General features: G+C 41.7%; 1 protein-coding gene across 1 annotated transcript in view; it reads left to right on the top strand.

Annotated features, from left to right (window-relative positions):
* man1a2 (mannosidase, alpha, class 1A, member 2) overlaps positions 1 to 21,051 on the top strand; it is a 135,752-nt gene that overhangs the window by 87,926 nt on the left and 26,775 nt on the right. Inside the window, exons 7-9 of the mRNA XM_061053579.1 lie at positions 14,875 to 14,969; positions 17,202 to 17,325; positions 17,943 to 18,036. Of these exons, the coding sequence (XP_060909562.1) occupies positions 14,875 to 14,969; positions 17,202 to 17,325; positions 17,943 to 18,036 (313 nt within the window). The remainder of the gene's footprint in view (positions 1 to 14,874; positions 14,970 to 17,201; positions 17,326 to 17,942; positions 18,037 to 21,051) is intronic.

Below are 21,051 nucleotides of genomic sequence, written 5' to 3'. Positions count from 1 at the left end.
TCTTGTCCTTTGATGCCTTTTGAGGAAGACACACTCGTCAGACATAAAGACGAAGGAGGACATGAATTGAAAGAGAAGCGAGATACGAGTCCAAATACAAGGAGGAAGTACAGACAGAGCAACAGATGCACACAGAAAAAACAGAGAGGAGTTAAAGTTTAGCATCAGTATTCAGGAGGAGGACGTGTTGGTCAGCAGTGATGGATCGTGTTTACTTCTCTGTCGCTCCCCAGCTCTTTTTCTTTGACTCTCTCCTTTTCTTTCTCTCTCCTTCTCCTCTCTTTTTTGTTTAATCTCTTTTGTCCTCATGCCTCTGCTTTTTTCTAAATTCCCTTCTTTTCTTCTCATTGCCTCCCCCTTTCTCTTTTTGTCTCATTTTGAGTCTCCTCACCTGTTCTTCTCTCTTTCTCTTTTTCTGTCTTTTCCTTTAGCTAAGAGGCATTTCAGTCGTTCCAATATATCCCCCCCATCTTCCATTCATTTCCCTCTCTCCTGTTCTCCTCTGATTGCTGCACTAGGTTTTCGATTCTTTCAAGAAACTCAAACGTCTCCCCAACATTTTCTTCCATTTGCTTTCATGTGCTTTCCTCATCTTCTACTTCTTGCCCAGTCTCCTATCCTGTATTCCCCTCTTCACTTGTCCCTCTTGCCTTCAGTTCCCTCACTAGATTTGTCCCTGCATTGACCTCCTAAATCCTTTACTTCCTTTAATCTCAAACCAGTTAAAGGACCCCCTTGGTGTGTTGATCCCTTCTTTCTTTTCCTCTGCCTTCCCCCTTTATTCCTCAGGAGCTCTATCCTTGTTTGTCCTTTTCCCTTTCTGTGCCTTTAATCACTGCCTTGTTTCTCGTGAGCTAGTTAGCCTCCAATCAAGGCGACCTTGAAGATAACTTTTCCCCTTCTATGTGCAGTGATTAAAGAACCTACACAGCCATCAGCCTTGTAGAGAAAGTAGACAAGCAACACAGAAAAACAGGTCCAACATAAAAAAAACTATATAATCATACCCAAAGTTTTGTCTGCATTTCTTTCCCCTCCTGCAGCTCTTTCCGTATGTGGGGCTCTTTGTCTCTTCTGGAGGATGTTCTGCAGTTACCTGCACCTCATTAGCACACTGCTGTGTTTGCCTGAGCGCTGAAACGTAGAAGGCAAAGTCACAGTTTTCTTGGCTTGACAAACACGTCTCTGGATTCTCACACAAACAAATGGGACGGTGAAACACAGAGGATGGTTGCAGTGTGTCCTGTGTACAGAGATGCATGTAAAAGGATGATTATTGATCGGGGGAAAAAAGCAGTGTTGCACTCTGATGTCCAAGAAACAGAAGTACAGAGGTGTCCATCGCTGCATTCCTGCTGCAATTCAAGTTTTCCTTCATGGTTGACCCAATTAAATAAATGAAACAATGAAACAACAGAGAAACTACCACAGTAACCCTTGTGTCAATTTAAAAGAACACTCCGATATTTCGGGAAATATTCTCGTTCACTGTCTTACGGGCAGTTAGATAAAAGATGAATAACCTCTGTGAATTTGGTTTTGGAGAAAGATCTGCTGGTTCACTTATCAGAACATCGGCAGTTTCACCCCAGGCTCTCAAAGTCTGCTCGTGTTTTTGTCTGAAGGCAGCAAAGTCGTTATTTAAGTGCAGTCCATGAGCTGTTTTATGCCTTTTTTGCATGCCGAGTGTAGCTAAAAACAGTAACCCTTTGTTGTGTTTTGACATTTTGGGTTTCTGAAAACACACTGTCTCCATCGTTGTGTCAAACTGGCGACATTCAGTCATTACAGTTCCAGACTAAAGCCATGCGTGAGTAAATGGACTACAACAGCAATGGCGGACTCCAGAGTTCTGTTTGTGAAAATGTCGACTTGCATGACTCCCAGCAGACATTTTCCTTGAAACTTGCTCGCTTTATTGTTTAGGGTGACTTAGAGCAGCAACCCCACCTCGTGTTCCGTCCACACAAATGTTTGTGGGTTAGCTATTTTTGTATGTTTACACCTCACCGCTCGGTAGAAGGCAACAGTATTTGTGCATTCAAGTGTTGTTTCATTACAGAGTCAGACCACCAACTACTGGCCTGGCATGTATAGTGCAGCTTTTTCAGTAGTTTTTGCAGAGCCATGTGCACAGTGGTTGTCATCTGAATGCTGAACTTTCTTTATTTGATGTTTTTTTTTTTGTAAATGTGGCCTTGATCGCCACACAGGAATACAGCGGATCCTGAACTCAACCAGCCTAGCTTAGCAACAAAAGGAAGCAACATCTTCCCTATCAAAAATGAAACAGTCCGCATTATGACGACTCCAAAGCTGTGATCGTTTACAGTATGCTTTGTTGTTTGAAATGTTTAAGCAGAAAGTTCAGCATTGTGCTTTGGCAGCTGTCAGCCCGCATATTAAAGGAAAAGAAGAAGGCTGAACTCATCTGATCAAGAGTGCTAAACTTCCATTTCCTGAAATATAAAACTAAAAATACTTTAAAAGGGTCTCAGACCTGAATGATTGGCAAACTCAGTTTATCTCTGCTCCATTCTGAGCACAACAGTTTGCAAGGAATAAAGAGAGGGCTTGTGTAGCCAGTGTATGCACACATGGGATCATTTCTACAAAGCATCTCCGGTTAAGAGGCAAATAAAGTGCTCAGAATGCAGCATCATCCCAGACTCTCACTCTCGTCAGAATTGAGCATTCATGTTAACATTTTGGAAATATGTGACGGTGCTGACATCACTGATAAATTCAACAAACTATTTTTAGAAATATGAAACCATTTCAACGTGAACCTTTTCCTTCCTTGTGCTCAAACCGTCTCTCTGTGCATGTAAAATTTGTTCAACCAGATGACCAGTTGATTTGCTTTGTTGACAACATATTTTAATGAAAATGTTCTACTATAAGACTGGTCGAGAGTTTGTTGAAGTGCACGTTTAATGACATTTTGCTCCACTTCTGGAAGACTTGCACCTTGCCCAAACACATTTACTTCTTCAGTCCAGAGCCTCCAGCATCAATGTTTTCATTAGAAGAGCTATTTACTGGAGAATCAAACTTAATAGCGGCTTAATTATCGAACAAAGTGCTTTTAACTCGCTCATTAAGATAGCCTCTTAAATTAGCAGGCTCCTGGTCAATGACTTTACACTTTATTCTCAATGTGCCCTGGTTTCGACACCCCCGTTGTTGAAAGTTTTCCTCTCCTGGCTCACATACATTATGCATGTGAGGAGGAAAAACAACTCTCTCCGTGATGCTGCAAACTAAAAAAAAAAAGACTAGAGGGACCGGGAACAACAGGGGACGATTTGAGCGAGGAACGGCAGATTGCACGGAGAAGGGAGAAGGTCAGGGGAGCCAGCCGAGCCCTATAATGTAGGATAATGAGATGAGAGGGACTAAAAGAAAAGCTGCAGACTCTGCAGGCATAAACGCAGCGGCAAAACCACCCTGTGGATGTAGAGAGAGACGGCGGGAGGAAGATAAAGAGACGCAGAATGACAGAAATGGAACAGAAAATTCAGGGACGGCGGAGGAAAGACAGAGAGGAACGGAGATAATGATGGTGATAGAAGAAAAGGCCGGTAGGAAGGGAGGGAATTATACAGAGATGAGATGGAACGGAGCGAAGGATTTAAAGGGTCAAAGAAAAAGTGAGTTTGGGGACGCAATGACAGAAGACATAAAGAGTTGTGATAAAAAGAGAAAAATACAAATTTGTTGACAAGCTTTTTATATCTGCTGCCAAGAATAATGATTTCTAACCTCTCCCTGAAGACCTCCTGTATTTTCAGATTCCTGTCAGTTTTCCTCTTTCGGTTTGTGTTTTCAATTACACCTTTTTCTACCTCCTTTGCTTTTACTCTCCTCCTGTCCTGATGCTAGCAGTCAGTCGTCCTGGGATCGGTGACTACAGACTGCACTGTCTGATCTCAACAGGGAACATTTGATTCACTCTTATCTTTTTTTTGTCAAACACTGAACCTGTCAAACAAATGCAGGGTAACATCTCTGACTGACTGGCTGCCATTACTCCTGCCCAGCAGGAAAGCGGAGACACACACACACACACATGCAATAAAAAGTGAAGAGGTGGATTGGCTACCACTGTGATCGCTGTGACTGAGCTGGCTTAGCTACGCTGAAATGCGAGCTAGTGAGGAGGTGAACCTGCCAGGTTTATGCTCCAGGGAAAGCAAATCCAGCCAGAAAGATGCAGAATGAAAATAAGAGTTGTCTTTTGTGCAACCAAACAGTAACTTGAGGCTTCGCTTTCACTGGATTTGGCAGGTTTCAATGAAGTTAAAAATGTAAATCAATCAGACCATGTCTTCTTTCATTAGTTTTGACTCTAAGAAGGAAGAAGTAGCTGATTCACAGAGTACAGATACTGAATTTACTCTGCATTACTTTCTCTTCTTTTAGCTCATTAGCAGAGCCTCATTGAGTACAATACGAGTTGTCAAGCTTTGCATCCTGGCAAGTAAAGATTAAGATCACAGAGTCGAGATACAAATAAAACTCATGATATTGCATGGTCTAAGTCGCATCGGCTGACATCGACCCTGTGGCTGCAGTTACAGGCTTTTAAAAAATTGTAGAGAGAAACAATCTTCTTGCGGATGGTCTTGTTTGCTGTTGTTGATCATATAGAGGTATCAGGATTAATCGCAGTCTGTTTTTAAAACCAGCCAAAAACTCCTCATGGTTGCTTTATATTTTCTCCATTAAACAGAATAACTTTTCCTGATTGCCCCTCGCTTTTCTAACAGTTGCAAATGCTCTGCAGAGACAGATATCCTTTTTAATGCACTGTTAATGTCATCCCATGTTCACACAGTCCTAGGTCTATCGTCGTAGATGAAAGATTGTAAGTGAAGCTTGTTGCCACCTAAAAACATGGCATGGGGGAACAAGAGGATGTGTGGACCATAATACTGTGTATATGTAGTTTTTGGGTGACACCCTGTATAATTTTAAACATCTCATTCCAGCTATGGGCATTTATCTGCAGCTCTAACAGGGGAACTCGTCCATAAAAAAAAGAGTGGGCTCAGGAATCAAAACCTGTCTGAAGGCTTTAACTTTCATTCAGCAACAACAGCTTTGGTGATGTTTGGAGGTAAAGTCTGGCTGGCAGTCAGTGTGTCAGTTCATCGCTAATTAGTTGGACTGGGTGGAGGTCAGAGCTCAGTCAAGCTTGTCCACACAAAACAGAGCAATGTACTTCATTATGGGGCCTAGAGGCTGTTATATACTTAAGTACTGTTGGAATAATAACCACTGACAGACAGCCCAATACCAAAAGTTTAAATCTCTGTTATTTGTATGAAAAAAAGACAGAAATAAAACATATGCAATGCCTCTTTTAGAGCAAAATAGAAACCATTGAGATGTTTAAAAATGTTAATTAGCAATCTAAGTACAATATCTGCGACATGTTAGTTGATGGAAACTGCAGCATTTATTAAGTACACATGGCTTTGTTGCCAGTCATAAGCGAGATGTATCGAGGCCGCCCCACTTGTTCCTGGTAACAGTCGTCTAGCTTCCCCTGGGAATCCTTCTCCCCTTTGCAGAATTTGCTGTGATGACACGCTCAGTAACTAGCTGCTGCTGTGCCAGCAGGCAGAACCACGCACACACACACACACTGAGAGAAATGAGCAAAACCAGGAGGGTGTAACAAACAGGAGAGAAATTCTAATTTCATCACAGCTTCAGGAGTTCCAGTCTGCAAACAAATGACTTACCATGCCGCTCAAAAACAGAGGGAAACAACAAAAAAGGAAGCAGTCATAATCAGATTTAAACATGTCGCAAAAATACAGTTCAGCATATCTGAGAGAGCAGAGTTGGATAGATGGAGAGGGACAAAGACCAAATGAGATTTAGGAAATCAGATGCAGAAAATGAAGAGGACAGAGGGAGAGTGAAAGGTTTGAGAAACAGAGATGACAAGCAGAGAGATGTGGGCAAATGGACCGTGCACTGAGTACAGGAAAAGAGGAAGTATGAAGTTAATGAGGGAAAGTTGAGAATGATTTAAAGTGGGAAATGAAGGGAGAGATATCTGTCTTTGATTAATAGTGATCATATGCAGAAGTAGTTAAACAGTATTCTTTATCTCATTTTACCTGCTCGAGACATTCAATGTTTTAAATTTGCATTATACTTTACTTTATACTTTATTTCAGACCCATAGGTCCATATCGTTATAAAAAAGCACTGATATATATATGTACAGGACATTAACATAATGATCTTTTTTTCTGTTTTCAGCTACCCTCAGTTGAGAGAGTGGTAACACACAAGAAAGAATAATAACACCTCCCCCTTAATGTTCAAACGTTTCGCAATTTGTTCAGTTTTGCACACCACTAGTTAAGGTTATCTGTTGTGATGGAGAAAGCGAATCAGTGGCACAGAAAAAAAAAAAAAATCTGTCTAAGTGCCAGTATAGGCAACCTAAATTGAAAACAAATGAGACCCAGTGTTTTGTTTTTGTTAATAAACTTCTTTTTAAAAACCCTCACGCTCTTTTGCTTCGATGCAGGGGCTTACTGTTGCAACGGCTTTTGACAACACGAGCATAAATATTGAAATACCAGACAGATTTGAAAAGTCAGACCAATCCGTTTCCACATTATTTGTCAATTCAATAAGTTGAGTTGGTGGATTTGAAGGTCTGAACCAACGAGAGAGAGCCAAGGTAGGGATCGGGATGTTTTGGAACTTTAGAGGTGTTTTAGTGAAGGCTCATAGAGTTGGAATGATACTTGGTTCTGACATGTCAAACCCTGCAGAGTTAGCTGATCAACAACTATCTTCAGTGGATTAAGAAATAGATTGCTGTGCCTTTATTTAGAAATGGGACAGTGGCTAGAGTCAGAAAAAGAGAGAGAGCGTGGGGAATGACATGCGGGAAAGGAGCCAAAGGTCGGATTCAGACCCGGGCTGCTCGTTTGGAGGAATAAGACCTCTATATGTGGGGCGTGCGCACTAACTGCTAGGCTACTGGGCCCCAGATTTATCTTTTCTCATATGGACATCATTGCCATTGATTGAGGCAGGATATTGTTCACACCCGACAGTGTGATATGATGCGCCGTCATCAAATGAGGGATCATCGAGCTAATTCGATAATGGTTTTTTGAGATGTGTCCATTGCAGCTCATTTTTGTGCCCCCTGCCTTTTCGTGACGGCCCGCTGGATGCGAAACAATAAGATGAAAATGAATCAGGTGACGGGGAAGTGGCATGACAAAGTATGGAGATGACACACAGCGAGCAGAGACACAGCGGTGATTTAATCCTGTCTCTCCTGCCGGCCCTCGGGGGCCTTCTTACCAAGCAGGCGCATTCAGCTCATTTCACAGTCTGCCCCTTAATCCCGTTAGGAAGGCTCCATTACATGTCAACAGAGGCCCACTGCTTACACCAGAGACTGTGTGTGTTTGCTGTGTACAGTTAATGTGTGTGTGCTGTTCCGTGTGTGTTGGACGACTTTGCAGCGCAGTGTGAAAATGCTGATCTTATTAAGTTCTTTAGTCAAGTACTTGGATTAGTTTTAGTCCCTCTTACACAGAGCATTTGTTATGGGGAATTTTCAGCAAATGTAGACCAAGCTAGTGATGACTGATAAATATTACCATAACTGACTAAATGATTGTATTATTGCAGTGTTTGTTTTAAAGAGGAATGTGCAACATTTTACACATAAATAAAGCAGAAATCAAGTCTATCGTCTGTAAATGTCTCTCTGAGTCATGACTGTCTACAATGAGTGAGAAGCTTGAGTCCCGCTGGCTGTGTTGTTGTGAGAGCCGTGTTTACATCATGTTTACATGGAGGGGACGGCCTTGTGTATAAAGCTGTTTCAGTCAAAGACTAGAGGAAAGAAGAAGAACATACTCAATGCTTATTTAGATGTTAGTAAGTGTCTTTAGATCACGGTCATTCTGTGTCAATTTATGTGCAATGTTAAGCTACAAGCTAACTAAAGAGCGCTAACATTCGCATGCTAACACAACAATGCAGGACACAGTCAGTTGCAGTTCGAGCAAAGGACAATTTTGTCTGCTGCTATGACTTAATGGTGCTTCATCTGACGAGATGCTCTGACTCAGTCGGTCTTCAAATGTGCCCTTCCAAGGATATAGTCCCTGGGTTCAGACACAGCTGCTTACTCCTATGCTTCGTCATGATGTAATAAAATACCTATTTAGTTGTTGTTTTGATTCATCTTCCTTGAGGTAAGAAACAACAGATTGAGGTAAGAAACAACACACAAGAGATGATGCTTCTGATGAACAGACATTTCTGTGTGATTTATCTTCATCTGAAGGGCAGGATGAATTTAATGAAGATTACAGTTTGCAATTTGCCTCCTGTGTGTTTTTGTGCTCACACTTCGTTGTGTGTGATTCTGTCTAGACTCTGTTATCTCTCAGAGCCCACTGCTTTGCAGCGCTCTCGGTCTCTCCCAGCTGCTTGCAGCTTACAAATGATATCCTCATGTGTAATAACTGGATCATTGGCTGAGTTTAGGGCGTGTTTGAGTGGTGGATTACAGCTCTGCCTGTTCCTGGGACGTAACATTGATGTACCATTTGGCAGACAGTTTCATCCAAAGCTCCTTACAGGACCATCACACGCATTTTTAGGCTGGGTTGTCTGGTCCCAGTCAAACCTCTCACCCGTACAATGTACACATCATTCTGCACCATAAGGGCCACAAAAACCAGCTTGTGTGTCCCCCTCTAACCTCCTCACCAGGCCCTGCCATACTCTCAATCTGCTGTCTGGGAATGTAGCCCATCGAAACACACAGACCAGCAGCATCGGGCCACTACTAATCCTGGAAGAGAGAGAGTTATAGAAAAAGAAAATGAGAGGGAGGGAGTGCTAGTAGAAACCGGGCGGAGAAGCAGTGGATGATTGGTAGTATGTAAGTAGTGTTAGGCCTCAATGGACACCAGATTCATAGAAAAATTAAAATAATCTGGGGGGCTGGTAGCGCATCGGTTAGTGCGCGTGCCCCATGTATGGAGGTAGTAGTCCTTCAAGCGGGCGGCCTAGGTTCAAATCCGACCTGTGGCTCATTTCCCGCATGTCATTCCCAACTCTCTCTCTCCTCCTGATTTCCAACTCAATCCACTGTCCTATCGCTCCAAAAAGAAGGCCCATAACAGCCAAAAATAATAATTTCTAATCAATCAATTAAAATAATCTCAGTAACATTTAATCTGGGAGATTTGCCAGAAATCTCCAATTAAGTCAATTAATTAGCTCTTAAAATGATAAACCGTCCATGGAGGCTCTCTGGTGACCGATCTCTGTATCACAATACGGTTTTGTTACAGCTTACATCGCAGAAAACTGACGCACAAATGGCAAACGAGGTGACACTAAAAGACCAACCAATAAAAACTTGGTTTGCAAAGACTCATAAGCTTCTGATGTGCTGACCAAAAGTAGTGAGATCAGATTTCCTGCATGACCTTGTGCTCATTCTCCATCATGTGTATCAAATCCTTAAACGTGTGTGTATGTGTTCACAGAGAGTGTACATCTAGTGATTGATGTCATAGTGTGCTGTGATGCATTTTAAAAGGCTGAGCACTAAAACTGTCAGACCTACAGGGAGAAAGATGGAAACATGAGACAGCAGACCACTGTCTGGGCTTTTCACTTCACTTTCGCTTTCCTGCTATACTCAGGAATTACATATTACATACCAACAATAATATAGATGCACTTATGTCATGAGTTCAGTTTCCTGCAATGTTTTTTAAATGAGTCAGAGAGAGAAAAGGACACAAACATTGGATGGATTGGACTGAATGTCAAAGTTACGTATGAGCAGCTTTCATCCAGTATAAAGATTGCAAAATGACGACACGATCTTGGAACTACTTATTACCAAATCTCTCGCAACCCCATTTGAAGTTGGTCCTCGTCTGATGTTGTTGTCGATGTGAAGGAATGTTTGAAGGATTTCTGTTCAGACCTGAAGCTGCAGAGAGAATGTAAGATTTAAAATATTTCTCCTTGTGCGATTCCTGATGAGACACTTATTTCACACATTTTTAATTAATGTGAGTTTTTTTCACATCACCAAAGTAAGCACTTTTCTTATTCGTTGTTCTGACAAGGTATGGTAATTTATTTATCTCTAAACCAAAATGTTCAATGTTCTTTTTTACCACACTACCACACATAAGTTAACAAAACTGTTACATATCTGTCAAAAAAGGTTTCTCAAATGAAATCTTCTGCAGATGCCTAACAGTCATGAAATGTGCCTAATTAAATTAGGCAAACACAGGCTGTGGCTCAGTGGTGGGCTGTCATCCCTCAACCGGAAGGTTGGGGGTTTGTTCCCCAGCTCCTTCAGCCACATGTCCGATGTGTCCTTGGGCAAGACACTTAACCCAAAGTTGATCACGCTGCTTCGTCGTCGGCGTATGAATGTGTGTGAATAGATTAGTTAAGACTGATGGACACTTTACATAGCAACGTCTACCATCAGTGTGTGAATGTGAAGTTCTGACCTGAGGTGTACCATTTACATAATTTCCATAGAAACTAGTTTGAGGTTATTTGCAGTGAAGAAATAAAATTAGCACCTCTCTTTTAATGAATGCATGTTCAATCTTTAGCTCTAACAGGAAAAAAAAGGGTCACCTGCTACCATGGCATGAAGTCAAATGATTTTGTGTTTTTATTCTGTTCGGTATCCATTAAAGCAATCTTCACATAAATCACAGTCACTGACTGAGGGTTTGCACTCTTTCTATTTCAGGAGTTGCAGATAAAAATACTGAATGATTCATTGTTAATTGACCCTCCACTGAGTTGGTAAAGAAAATAACTTGCAGGAAATGCTGGTTCTTTGACAACCTGAAAATTAACATCCAAAGGGTTCCTACAGTCATGCGGTGCATCTGGCAACATGTTATTTCATACCCTGTGAGTGTTTTCACACCTTGTGCTGAAGACTAACTTTGGCAATGAAAACAGGCAAAGCACCACTTTTCTAAAGTGTGCTAATGCTCTGTAGTTATGAAAACAAGATAAGAAAACCGTACTTTCACTCATCAATCAGATCCTCTATCTCCCTCTCCATCTCTCAGCAGGCTTACCTCCTTTAACAACAAAAACACCACTTGTGTTGCTTAAGATTGCATGTTTGCGTTTCCCTGAGAGCATCCTGTTTCGTTAGCGCTCTCTGTAGATGAAAGCAGAGGAGGGGGATGATTATCGTCGACCGTAGAGTTTTATCTGTGAGGGCAGCAGAGTCTCCTCTGGTGGCCCGTTTGGATCGTGTCCCTGCTTGATGGCATCAGCAGCGAAATTGCCAATAAAACGCAAAAGAGTGTGTTAGGGGCCCCAGCAGACGTACAGGCCCAGAATCAGTAGAGGGGTCTATGATGACTGAGCAGAGCTGTTTGTTTGAACACAAACAGCCACATTTTTCACTTGAACTTCACCCGGAGTTTCTCCTGCCAGACCCCTAGTATTTTTTTCTGCAGCGAGTCAGAGTGAGAACGCAGCAGGATAATATCCAGAGAATTCACCTCCAGCCAATGGGAGGGGGTGGTTACTTTTAAATACTGGGACCAGTACCCAGTGCATAGACTGTATAAACGAGACCACTACGATCTCTGTGCATGTAATTTAACGGCTGCATTACGTTTTCTGTTCTCCAGTATGTTCTTCTTTGCTCTTTAGTTGATATTGTCATTCCATTGGACTACACAAAGCGTTGATAAAAAGGCAAATATTCTCATTACAGCGTCGTATAGTGGACTGTTGCTTGGTCCGCTACTTCCTCGTCTTACCTCAGGAGACAGCCATCCCCACTCTGACAGGGATAGTTACCCGCTGTGAGGAGCATGTGTGAACAGCCAGGTCAGGAGAATATCCGGAGCAGTCCTCCTGAAATTATCTAGATATTTTCAGGAGTGCAGATGTGAAAGCGGCTTTAGACAATGTTTGAGAACAAACTCAAAATAAGACGGGTTTCATGCCTTCCTGTATGCAGGCATATCTCTGGATCAGTGTGACTGTATTGTTTTCTGCCTCCTCCTATTTGTCTGTATGTGTTCTGTGTTAAACTCCACAGCTTGACCTCCAGAGTCTTGTATAAGGTGTCCCTCTGGCTGCTTAAGTATTCTGCAAACTCCAGCATGTGTTATTGCTCCGTCTTACAGCAGGAGATTCCATAGATCTGGTCTGGCTATAAAACTGTTCAGCCCTGACAGATTGTGTTGATGAATCAGCGACAGTCTGCCCTGTGTCGGCAGGACTCCCTCGATGATGCCGCTCCTCCTGCCCGCTGTCTGAGAGTTGTAGAAGTTCTTACTTTTCCATTTGTCCCTTCAGACACAATCCTTCAGAGGGAAAATATCACAAAACAAGGAAGTGGACATTTTCAAAATGTCAGGGAATGACAGGTGTAAAACTTTTGCTTTTTAGTGTTTCAGTTATGAAGAGGTGGGACTTCTTTATTCACGTATCGGACAGCTGTTGGCAGTTTTGTAACCAGAGGAGGGTCAACCTTTTTTCTTTAACAATGTGCTTGAAGTAGATTTGTCATGCCACATATCTTCCTCAGTTATCTAGTTTATAGTAAGCGTGTTTCATTTGTCAGAGTGCATCACCAGATGTGTTTATCTGCAGCAGTAGCCCGGCAGAGGTTTATGTAAAAAGTGTGTTTTTGTTGTTTTCATCAGTGTGACTGTTTTGAGCTTGTTAACTGTCAAAAAAAAAACAAAAGGCAGCTTTAGCAGTCCATGTCCTGCTGTGTTAGTCTGGTGGACTCGTGTTAAGGCTCCCTGTTCATGCTGTGAGTAATTGGATTTTTTAAAATCCGCTTCCATGTGTTGTTTGGACATAAAAGTGACACCTTTGCAAGGCAACATCTTTTTGTGAGTATGTACAACTCTCTAGAGGTCTCTCTCTCTCTCTCTCTATTTGAGGGAAATTCAGCTGAAGTGAAAAAGCTTGTTTATAAAATCATTGTTACAGTACATCACTGTATAGCTGAGGAAAGGAATGTAAGAATTCAACTTTCATCTCTCAGGTGTCTGGGTGTTGGAGATTCTGAATATGTTATTTGATAGTCAGACAAGTCATAAAACTAAAATGAACAGAAGGCATAAGATTTTTGTTACCGCAATAATTATTCTCAAAGGGATCTCCCTCATTTCTTTATTTTAAAATATTTATTTTTAGGCTTTTTTTTCCTTTATTTGATAGGACAGTGGAGATTGGAGAGTGGGGAATGACATGCGGGAAAGGAGCTGCAGGTTGGACTTGAACCCAGGCCGCCTGCTTGGAGGACTATAGCCTCTGTACATGGGTTATAGGCATTTAATACATCTAACTGCTGATTCAGAGAAGAGTTATTTTATTGGGCAGAAGAAGTCACCTGTTTGACAAACTCTGTTCTCTTCTCAGGATCAAACATGAGAGAAAAAGTTGGCATGGTGTGAGTCTTATCCCGCCATAGTTCACTGTCACGCTAGTCAAAGATTGTGTTCCACAGCGAGCGCCGCAATCCGTATAGAAGACTTGTGTAAATCAGTTTACTTCTAATGATGAACAATACAACAGAAAACTCAAAGTACTCAAAAGGTCTTTTTCGATTCTCTGATATTTAGAAATTTTCAAAATCCAAAACAAAAAACACCAACCAGAATTTACAATTTTAGACACTTCAAATCCATTATTACCCCTCACAGAGCGCCACTACGCTCTGCTCCGTTTCAAATAAGCTGCAAGTCTATTTTCAATGGAGTAAGCTGCAGGCACGCGTCAAGCCCGGACAGAATATGACGACCCGGACAGGAAGTCAGACAAGGAAACGGACAGAGCGTTTGGTCAATTTCAAAATACAATACAATGTACAGAAATAATTTCTTTCTCCTACATTTGCTCTGAAATAAATAATGTCTTCAGTGTGCAGGGAGAGAGGATGGAGCTGAGCTCGACTTGCTTTTGTACATATTGAATGTGACAGACAGTCTGAATGTAATCAGTTCCACCACTCCTCAACTTTGATTGGATTGCTCAGTCTACAATTGGCAGTGATGATTTTTACCCAAATAAACCTTTTTTAAATCCCAGCAAACAGTATTAATGCATTACTAAATGTGCGGCTCATAGTGAAGGGTTCAATCATAGTTTGATTTGTCTCTCTTTTAAACAGTTTCCCACTATCCGCAGTTATATTTGTAGTTCTGAGCATATGTTCACCATGCTCAGTGAGTTCAGCAATAGAATAAAACATCTTTTATGTCTTTGATTGGCATGATGAGAGAAGAACACAGGATTGTTCTCGGCCTTCGTCTGTCAGTTGACCTCGAGACTTGTGTAGTCTAAAAACGAACACATATCCATATTTTCTCCATCGTTCTGTATGAATAAGACAAATATGATAATAAGAAATCCGTCTCTGACTTTGTACTTTGGTGTCTCACTCTGCTCTATCGCTGTGGTTTGACCTCCAAGCTTTTCTTGTAGACATCTCGGTGAAACATTTCATATCGCTGCAGCACAGTTTGAAGGCAGAGTTTGCATATATTAAGCGTGCCAGCCTCCTCCATAAATCTGATAAGCTCTGACACTTTAGTGGCCGTCATTTAGCCATTGTTTGTCTCCTGACATCTCACTCTGTTTTATTCCTCTTCGTCCTGCATTTGTTTTCGTTGTTGGCAGATTTATGCTCGTACCTGTCAGATGTTTGAGAAGAATATTAAACAGGGAAAGTGAAATGCAAAAGAGTCCAAGTGAGCAGGATAAAACAGGAATGTTAAATAACTCCATCTTTACGTTAACACACTCTTTCTCTCTTTGTCTCTTTAGGTATTCAAGCTGAAGGCGGTTCAGCTCGCAGAGAAGCTGCTTCCTGCATTTAACACCCCCACAGGAATCCCCTGGGCCATGGTCAACCTGAAGAGGTCAGTGACTCCACTGCTTAGAATCAACCCCTTCATCCAGCTAGCTTGAATATAAAGTGAAATGTGCCACTCAGATTGACTGAGCAGTAGACAGGTGGTGCTTGATAACTTTCCTGTTTCTCTTAATGGTTCTTCTAAAAGATTCTTCCATATGTTAAACAAAGGAACAGCACCACTTGAAACAATGTCATGCTAGCTCTTATTATTATTATTATACCTCTATTGTGAAAAATGGTTTCACAGATTCACAGATGCAGAGGAACATTTTCATTAATGTGCATACCAGTATGTGTCTTTGCTACCTGACAACTGTAGGTCAAATATTTACTCTCGTTGGGCACCTGTTGGATTAGTGCTTAGGACGCAATGGTACTCCAAGCCAGCAGTCCGATCGCGAACTCCTTACCTGCATGTCTTCCTAATTTTTCCACTCGATTCCTTGGCTTCTTAAATAAAGGCAAAAAGCCCCAAAAATAAATCTTAATATAAAATCTTAAAATAAAAATAACTTTTTCTTTTAGCTCTATGTTTGGTCTCAACCAACTCCTGACAAATTTTCTGATTTCATTAGCTGCTAAAGGATCCACCATGTTTCCCATCTATTTGCTGATCTTTTTTCTATGCTTATATCGGCCGATATAATCGGTAAGGCTCTATTCCATTCACTTGAAGTCGACTCGGAGCAGTTTAAACTTGGAGAGCCTCAATCTCTGGCACAACAGCAGCAATACAGAAACACAAAGTCAGGCTCTTGTCAGCAGTGATCACAATGAAGTAATTTTTCTGTAAATGCAGGCTTTTAATATTGTGAAGTGTTTGGTTAGGGCACAGAATATATTGTTCAAGCTGCATATCTCAAACTGCCCGAGGTGCACAATAAAATGCCCACACAGCGACCGTGTGCCCACTCAGGTGTTCACCTGACTGTGTGGACGTGTACACACTGCGCTGTGAGGGCAGGACACTTCACACCTTCATTATTCTCATTATTGCATCATTTGTGACCTCAGGCTGTTCAACATGTTCCTGCAGTTAGACCTGAGGAGGAGTCTCATCACTTTCTGGAATGGAAATATCTTTGTCATTTACTTCTACAGCTGTTGTTGTTTTTTTTGTCCTGATTTTAACGACATGTGAAGAGGGTGTGTTCTCGTCGTGACTCCCTCCATCCGTCACTGCTCTTTACTTTCAATACACGTTTTCATTGAATCAATGAAATGAAATAAAACTGCTACATGAACCTGCAGGGAACTTGGTTGCTAACCTCCAGCTGGCTCGTTGTGCGTGCGTGTGTGCGTGCGTGCGTGCGTGCGTGTGTGTGTGTTTGCAGGTTATTAGGATTTGTGCTTTACTAGTGAAGGCCTTCTGTTTCTCAAGGTTGCTCTAATTTGCCTGTGGGCAGATGCTTTGTGGATTTTCTTAATCTCCCTCCTTACCAGCACACTGCGGATAATTTTCCGCTACACGTGTTTATACGGACCCAGATTCATCTGAATAATTGGAAAACACACATGTTCAATACATCTCTCTCAGTTTTTTTCTGCTTGATCAGACACAAAGGCGGCCTGTTAACACACATGCTGTCTCCTCACACACAGGTATAATCATACAAGATTTCCCCTAATGACGTTAAACACACACCTGTGTGATAGAAGCAGTCAGAGATGCATCCTGGGTCACATGTGGTCATGTGTAAATGTCATTTAGACCCACTGTGAAAATGTAGGGTTGAAGAGCTTCACAAGTATCACAATTACTGGAAATTGCAGGAAATTACCTTTGCATATTAAAGCATGTTCATGCTTTTGTTACATGCAAATCCTACTTTTGTTCTATTCCTTATTTATTTATCGGAAAGTGAACCCAAAACAGCCGCCGATGACTTAAAGCACTTGTGTTTCTGCACCAACCCTGAAAAAAGTCTACTAATAGGTTTTGACAGCCAAACATCTCAAACACTGACACTGATAGTGTTAGACTATCTGTTTATACTAACAGACATGTCAGCCCAGACAGATACATTACAGGTTTTCTCTTCATGAATCCAGTGTTTACTTTGACCCTGCTTTTATATTGCTGTGAAGAATTAGAGTACAATGTTTACTTCCTTTTGCAACCCAGTCTATTCCTCACTCTCTTTAATTTTCAGTATTTATGTCTTACCCTCCGTAACAAATGTTGTCCTCTCTCCTCTTGTTTCTCTCTCTTTCTCTGTCCTCCCCCTTGTTCCAGTGGTGTTGGGCGTAACTGGGGATGGGCGTCGGCGGGCAGCAGCATCCTGGCTGAGTTTGGGACTCTGCACATGGAATTTGTTCATCTCACCTACCTGACAGGAAACCCTGCTTACTACCAGAAGGTCAGTGTGTTACTATATGTTTGTGTCAAGTGTCATTAAAGGAGCAATATGACACCTAGTGTTTAAAATGGGTACTGCAGTCTAAATTTAAAACATTGGAGAGAGCTGTCTCCCCCTGCCCCCTCCTCTCTAGAGTCGATGTGCAGATTGCCATGTGGTGGACACTGAAGCTTCAGTGTTTTGCCAGCTCGGCATCGGTCTGTAAACCTTTCTGCGTTCTAACCTCTCTCCATTTTTCAAAAGCATCTCCAATATTGATCCTAGTTTGAGCACTTTTCTGCTCGTGGAGCTTATTAGAAACATGCAGAGGCTTTTTAGGTCGGGTACAATCACTTCTATCTGAACCAGTTCAGATAGACTTAAGATAAACCGAGGGGCGTCCAAAACGGCCGTGTGGGGGTGCCTTAAAACCATCTACCTTCTCTGGTCCAAACAAATCCAGAGCATTCAGGAGCAGAATCTAAAGTTAGAAGGAGGACATACTGGGTGCTGCATTGTTGTCAGAGAAGCCAGCACTTCAACATAGCATGTTTCCTTAATGTCTGATCATATAGTAAGGTTATTTTATCATTTAATTCAGTAGATATCTTACTGATTTGTCCTGCTGTCCCTCTCAGGTGATGCACATCCGGAAGCTGCTGGCCAAAATGGACCGACCCAACGGGCTCTACCCGAACTACCTGAATCCTCGAACAGGCCGCTGGGGCCAACGTGAGTACACATTTTGGTTTAGATTAAGAAGAAGAAAACTACCAGATTTGTGTATAAATATTTTAGTTTTAAATAAATCTTAAAAAGCACATTTTGTCATATTGTATTACAAAAGCTGTATGTAAAGACGAATTGTGATTGAAATACCTCAATTTTCAATGCCATGGAAAGAGCAGCGTTTATAAGAAAGAAACAAAATTTTAAGAATATCTTCAACAAAAGGAATGAAACAAACTCCCCTTCAGTTTCTGGGAAGGCGTATTTGTTTGCAGCTTTACATTGGAAGAACCAGACTGCATCACTGGTTTACAAGCAGCCTATCGGGAAAAGTCTCAAACTTTCCTTTTGAGCCGGAGACGATCATGTGCTGTGAAGAGAAACAGGAGGCATCATCACTAAGTGAGGGGCTAAGGGATCAGAATGGATCTTCTTTAATGAGAACAAATTGAAGCTGGTAGAGAAAGACGGAGGAGGGGGAACACAGTATTCCCAGTTTATTGACTGGGTTTTGGCCGTGTGCCCGGGGAAATTAACAGCTCACAGAGTCAAGTTAAATGTGCAGTGACACCCAATTCCTGCCCTAAAACCCGTTCATTTTCCTCTTAGTCATTTATGACACACATGTAATTAAAGCTGGTGGTCGGCTACACACCTGCAATCATTCAGTGAGACACGGGATAAACACGCTGAGGTAATACCCTCAATAATGTTGTGGAAAACAAGTGAAATAATGTTTACAGTTTTATGTTAAATGGCAGCTTAATGTTCCCCTAGATCTCCTTACCCCTCATGTACACTTTAAACGGATATTTCGGTATTTTTGAAGTGGGGTTGAACTGGACTCGACTCCGGTCTTTTCTGTCTTTATTGGGGTCTTGACTCAAGACTTGGGACCAGAGACTTGAGACGTACTCACAAAACTCTGACTTTTCTGACCTCTGGTTTTAGCCAGTCAGATGCCGGTCAGCTCGGCCCCTTTAGTGAGAAACAGGTCAGTGCAGCATAGAGGTAGCTGCTATACATCACTGCAGACGTGCTGTTTGTACCATGTGACAGGACAATCAATTATGTCTCCAGTGTACACCATATTCATTTTTTCAGTACTTTACCATCAGCAATCCACTTTGTTTTAGCACTACTTCAGCACACGACAAACAGTTTCTCCCTGCTTCTATGGCAAACAGAAGAAGCTGACTTCCCCCCCTCTTACTTTGCTGAGTTTACCTCCCGCCTGGAGTCACTTCTTCTGATTCATCATCCAAATATTTATTCTGAATAATCTACATTTCCTCTCATGAATGCGCTCTGAATGTTTGTGCTCCCCCCTCCCCCTGACACTATTTGAGGACATTTCAAGTTATCATCGCAGCGTCCTCAAGGGATCATTAAATATTCCTTGATGTTTATTCTTCAACATTTCAGGAGGGAGAGTTTAAAAACCTGAGAAGGCGTTCAGCAGAGATTTAGATTCTGGATGACAGATATGTAAAGGATCCCAGTTTGTTATCTGAAAATATCCAACAGAATATGAAAACATTGTGGATATTAAAATATTCCTTTTTGTGTAGTGTGCCTTGGAAATATTTTCTTTTAAACTGACTTGCTGTATTCCCCCCCATCAATCAGATATGGCTTTCTGCTCAGTTTACTCTTTGCTTCACTGAAAGGAAATGAAAAGATGGGATCTGTTTCAAATTGAATATATTCAGATGTTTTCAGTGTCTAGAAGAAAGAGTCGCTACCTAAGATACTCACAGACACTACGGCGTAAATACCATATAGGAAAACAACAACAAAATGCACAAAGAAGAAAAAACTAAAGGCATTCAACGAAGCAAAATATAGATTTTTAACCAACTTCTGTGGTCTAGCAGGACGAGATCTCTGTTTTATTTGTTTTACTTGTCGACAAAACAAATGGAGGGCACTCGTGGATGGCTGGATAAATGGAGAGGCTCGTTAATGGATTGAGATGTGGTTTGGCAGGCAGACGGATGTGCTTAGAAGTGCACAGACTTTGGGCCGAAAGCAGGGGAAAATAAATGGATGGAAGATGGAGGGAGGGAGGGCAGATTGATTGATGGACGAATGAGTACATTAACAGATGGATGGTTAGCCGGCGAGATGCACGATTGGGCAGGTGATGACGGATGTTTTGTTTCTCTGTTTGCGTGCGAGTCAGGAGGGATGTTCTCTTATTATATATGGGAGTCAGAAGACCTTTTCAGACGTCTTATTTAGGGAAAAAAGTGCCTTAACTAAGCTCAGCTGTCATCACGTCTTTGTAGATTTATAGTGATTCCTGTAAAAATATCCAAAATGTCTTTCTTAGCTGTTTCATGTGTTTCTATCAGAGTGAGTTCATGGTGTCTCTGTGCACAATCCACCTTCCATACCTCTTGATCTACTTGCATGTTAATGTGTTCCTGTGTTGGTATATGAAGCCCAGACTCATTAATTAGCTGCCACTTTGCCTTGTTGCCTTTACCAGAACAGCTCAATATAGCAAAGCATCGCTGCTTTAATTAAAGCCTATAGCTCCTTAAAAAAAACAACCCGACCTGCTGTAGTGCCCCCTGAGTAATGCTTGAAGAGGCTGAATGTTACACACACAAGAAGGGAGGGGGGAAGAGGAATGTAATTAATGTGAAAATCCAGGGGGCTCACTGCGAAAATGCCCTTGAATGTCCATAAATTCCCACGAAATAACAAGTTATGAAGCAGAAGTGCCACTGTGGATTAGAATTTAATGATTTTTTACACTTTATGTCTACACTCATTTGTCATACACGCCAGTTTATTCATTGAGCTTTGAAGTAACCATGTCCAGTCATGTTTTATTTTGATATATGTTTTATTACGAGGTCCATGACTATTGGCCATGTTTCTCTAACTCTAATATGAGTCCCTAGTCTGTCTACAAACCCCCCAATGATGAGGTAAAGTCCATCCCCTCGGTCTTTTGCCTGCTCCACTTTTCAGAAAATGTGTGCTCAAACAGGCCGTTTGGAGATT

This window comes from Labrus mixtus, chromosome 13 (genome assembly GCF_963584025.1).
Source record: "Labrus mixtus chromosome 13, fLabMix1.1, whole genome shotgun sequence".
Classification (NCBI taxonomy): Eukaryota; Metazoa; Chordata; class Actinopteri; order Labriformes; family Labridae; genus Labrus; species Labrus mixtus.
Note: the sequence above shows the minus strand (reverse complement) of the source record. Positions and strands in the feature narration are given on the sequence as shown.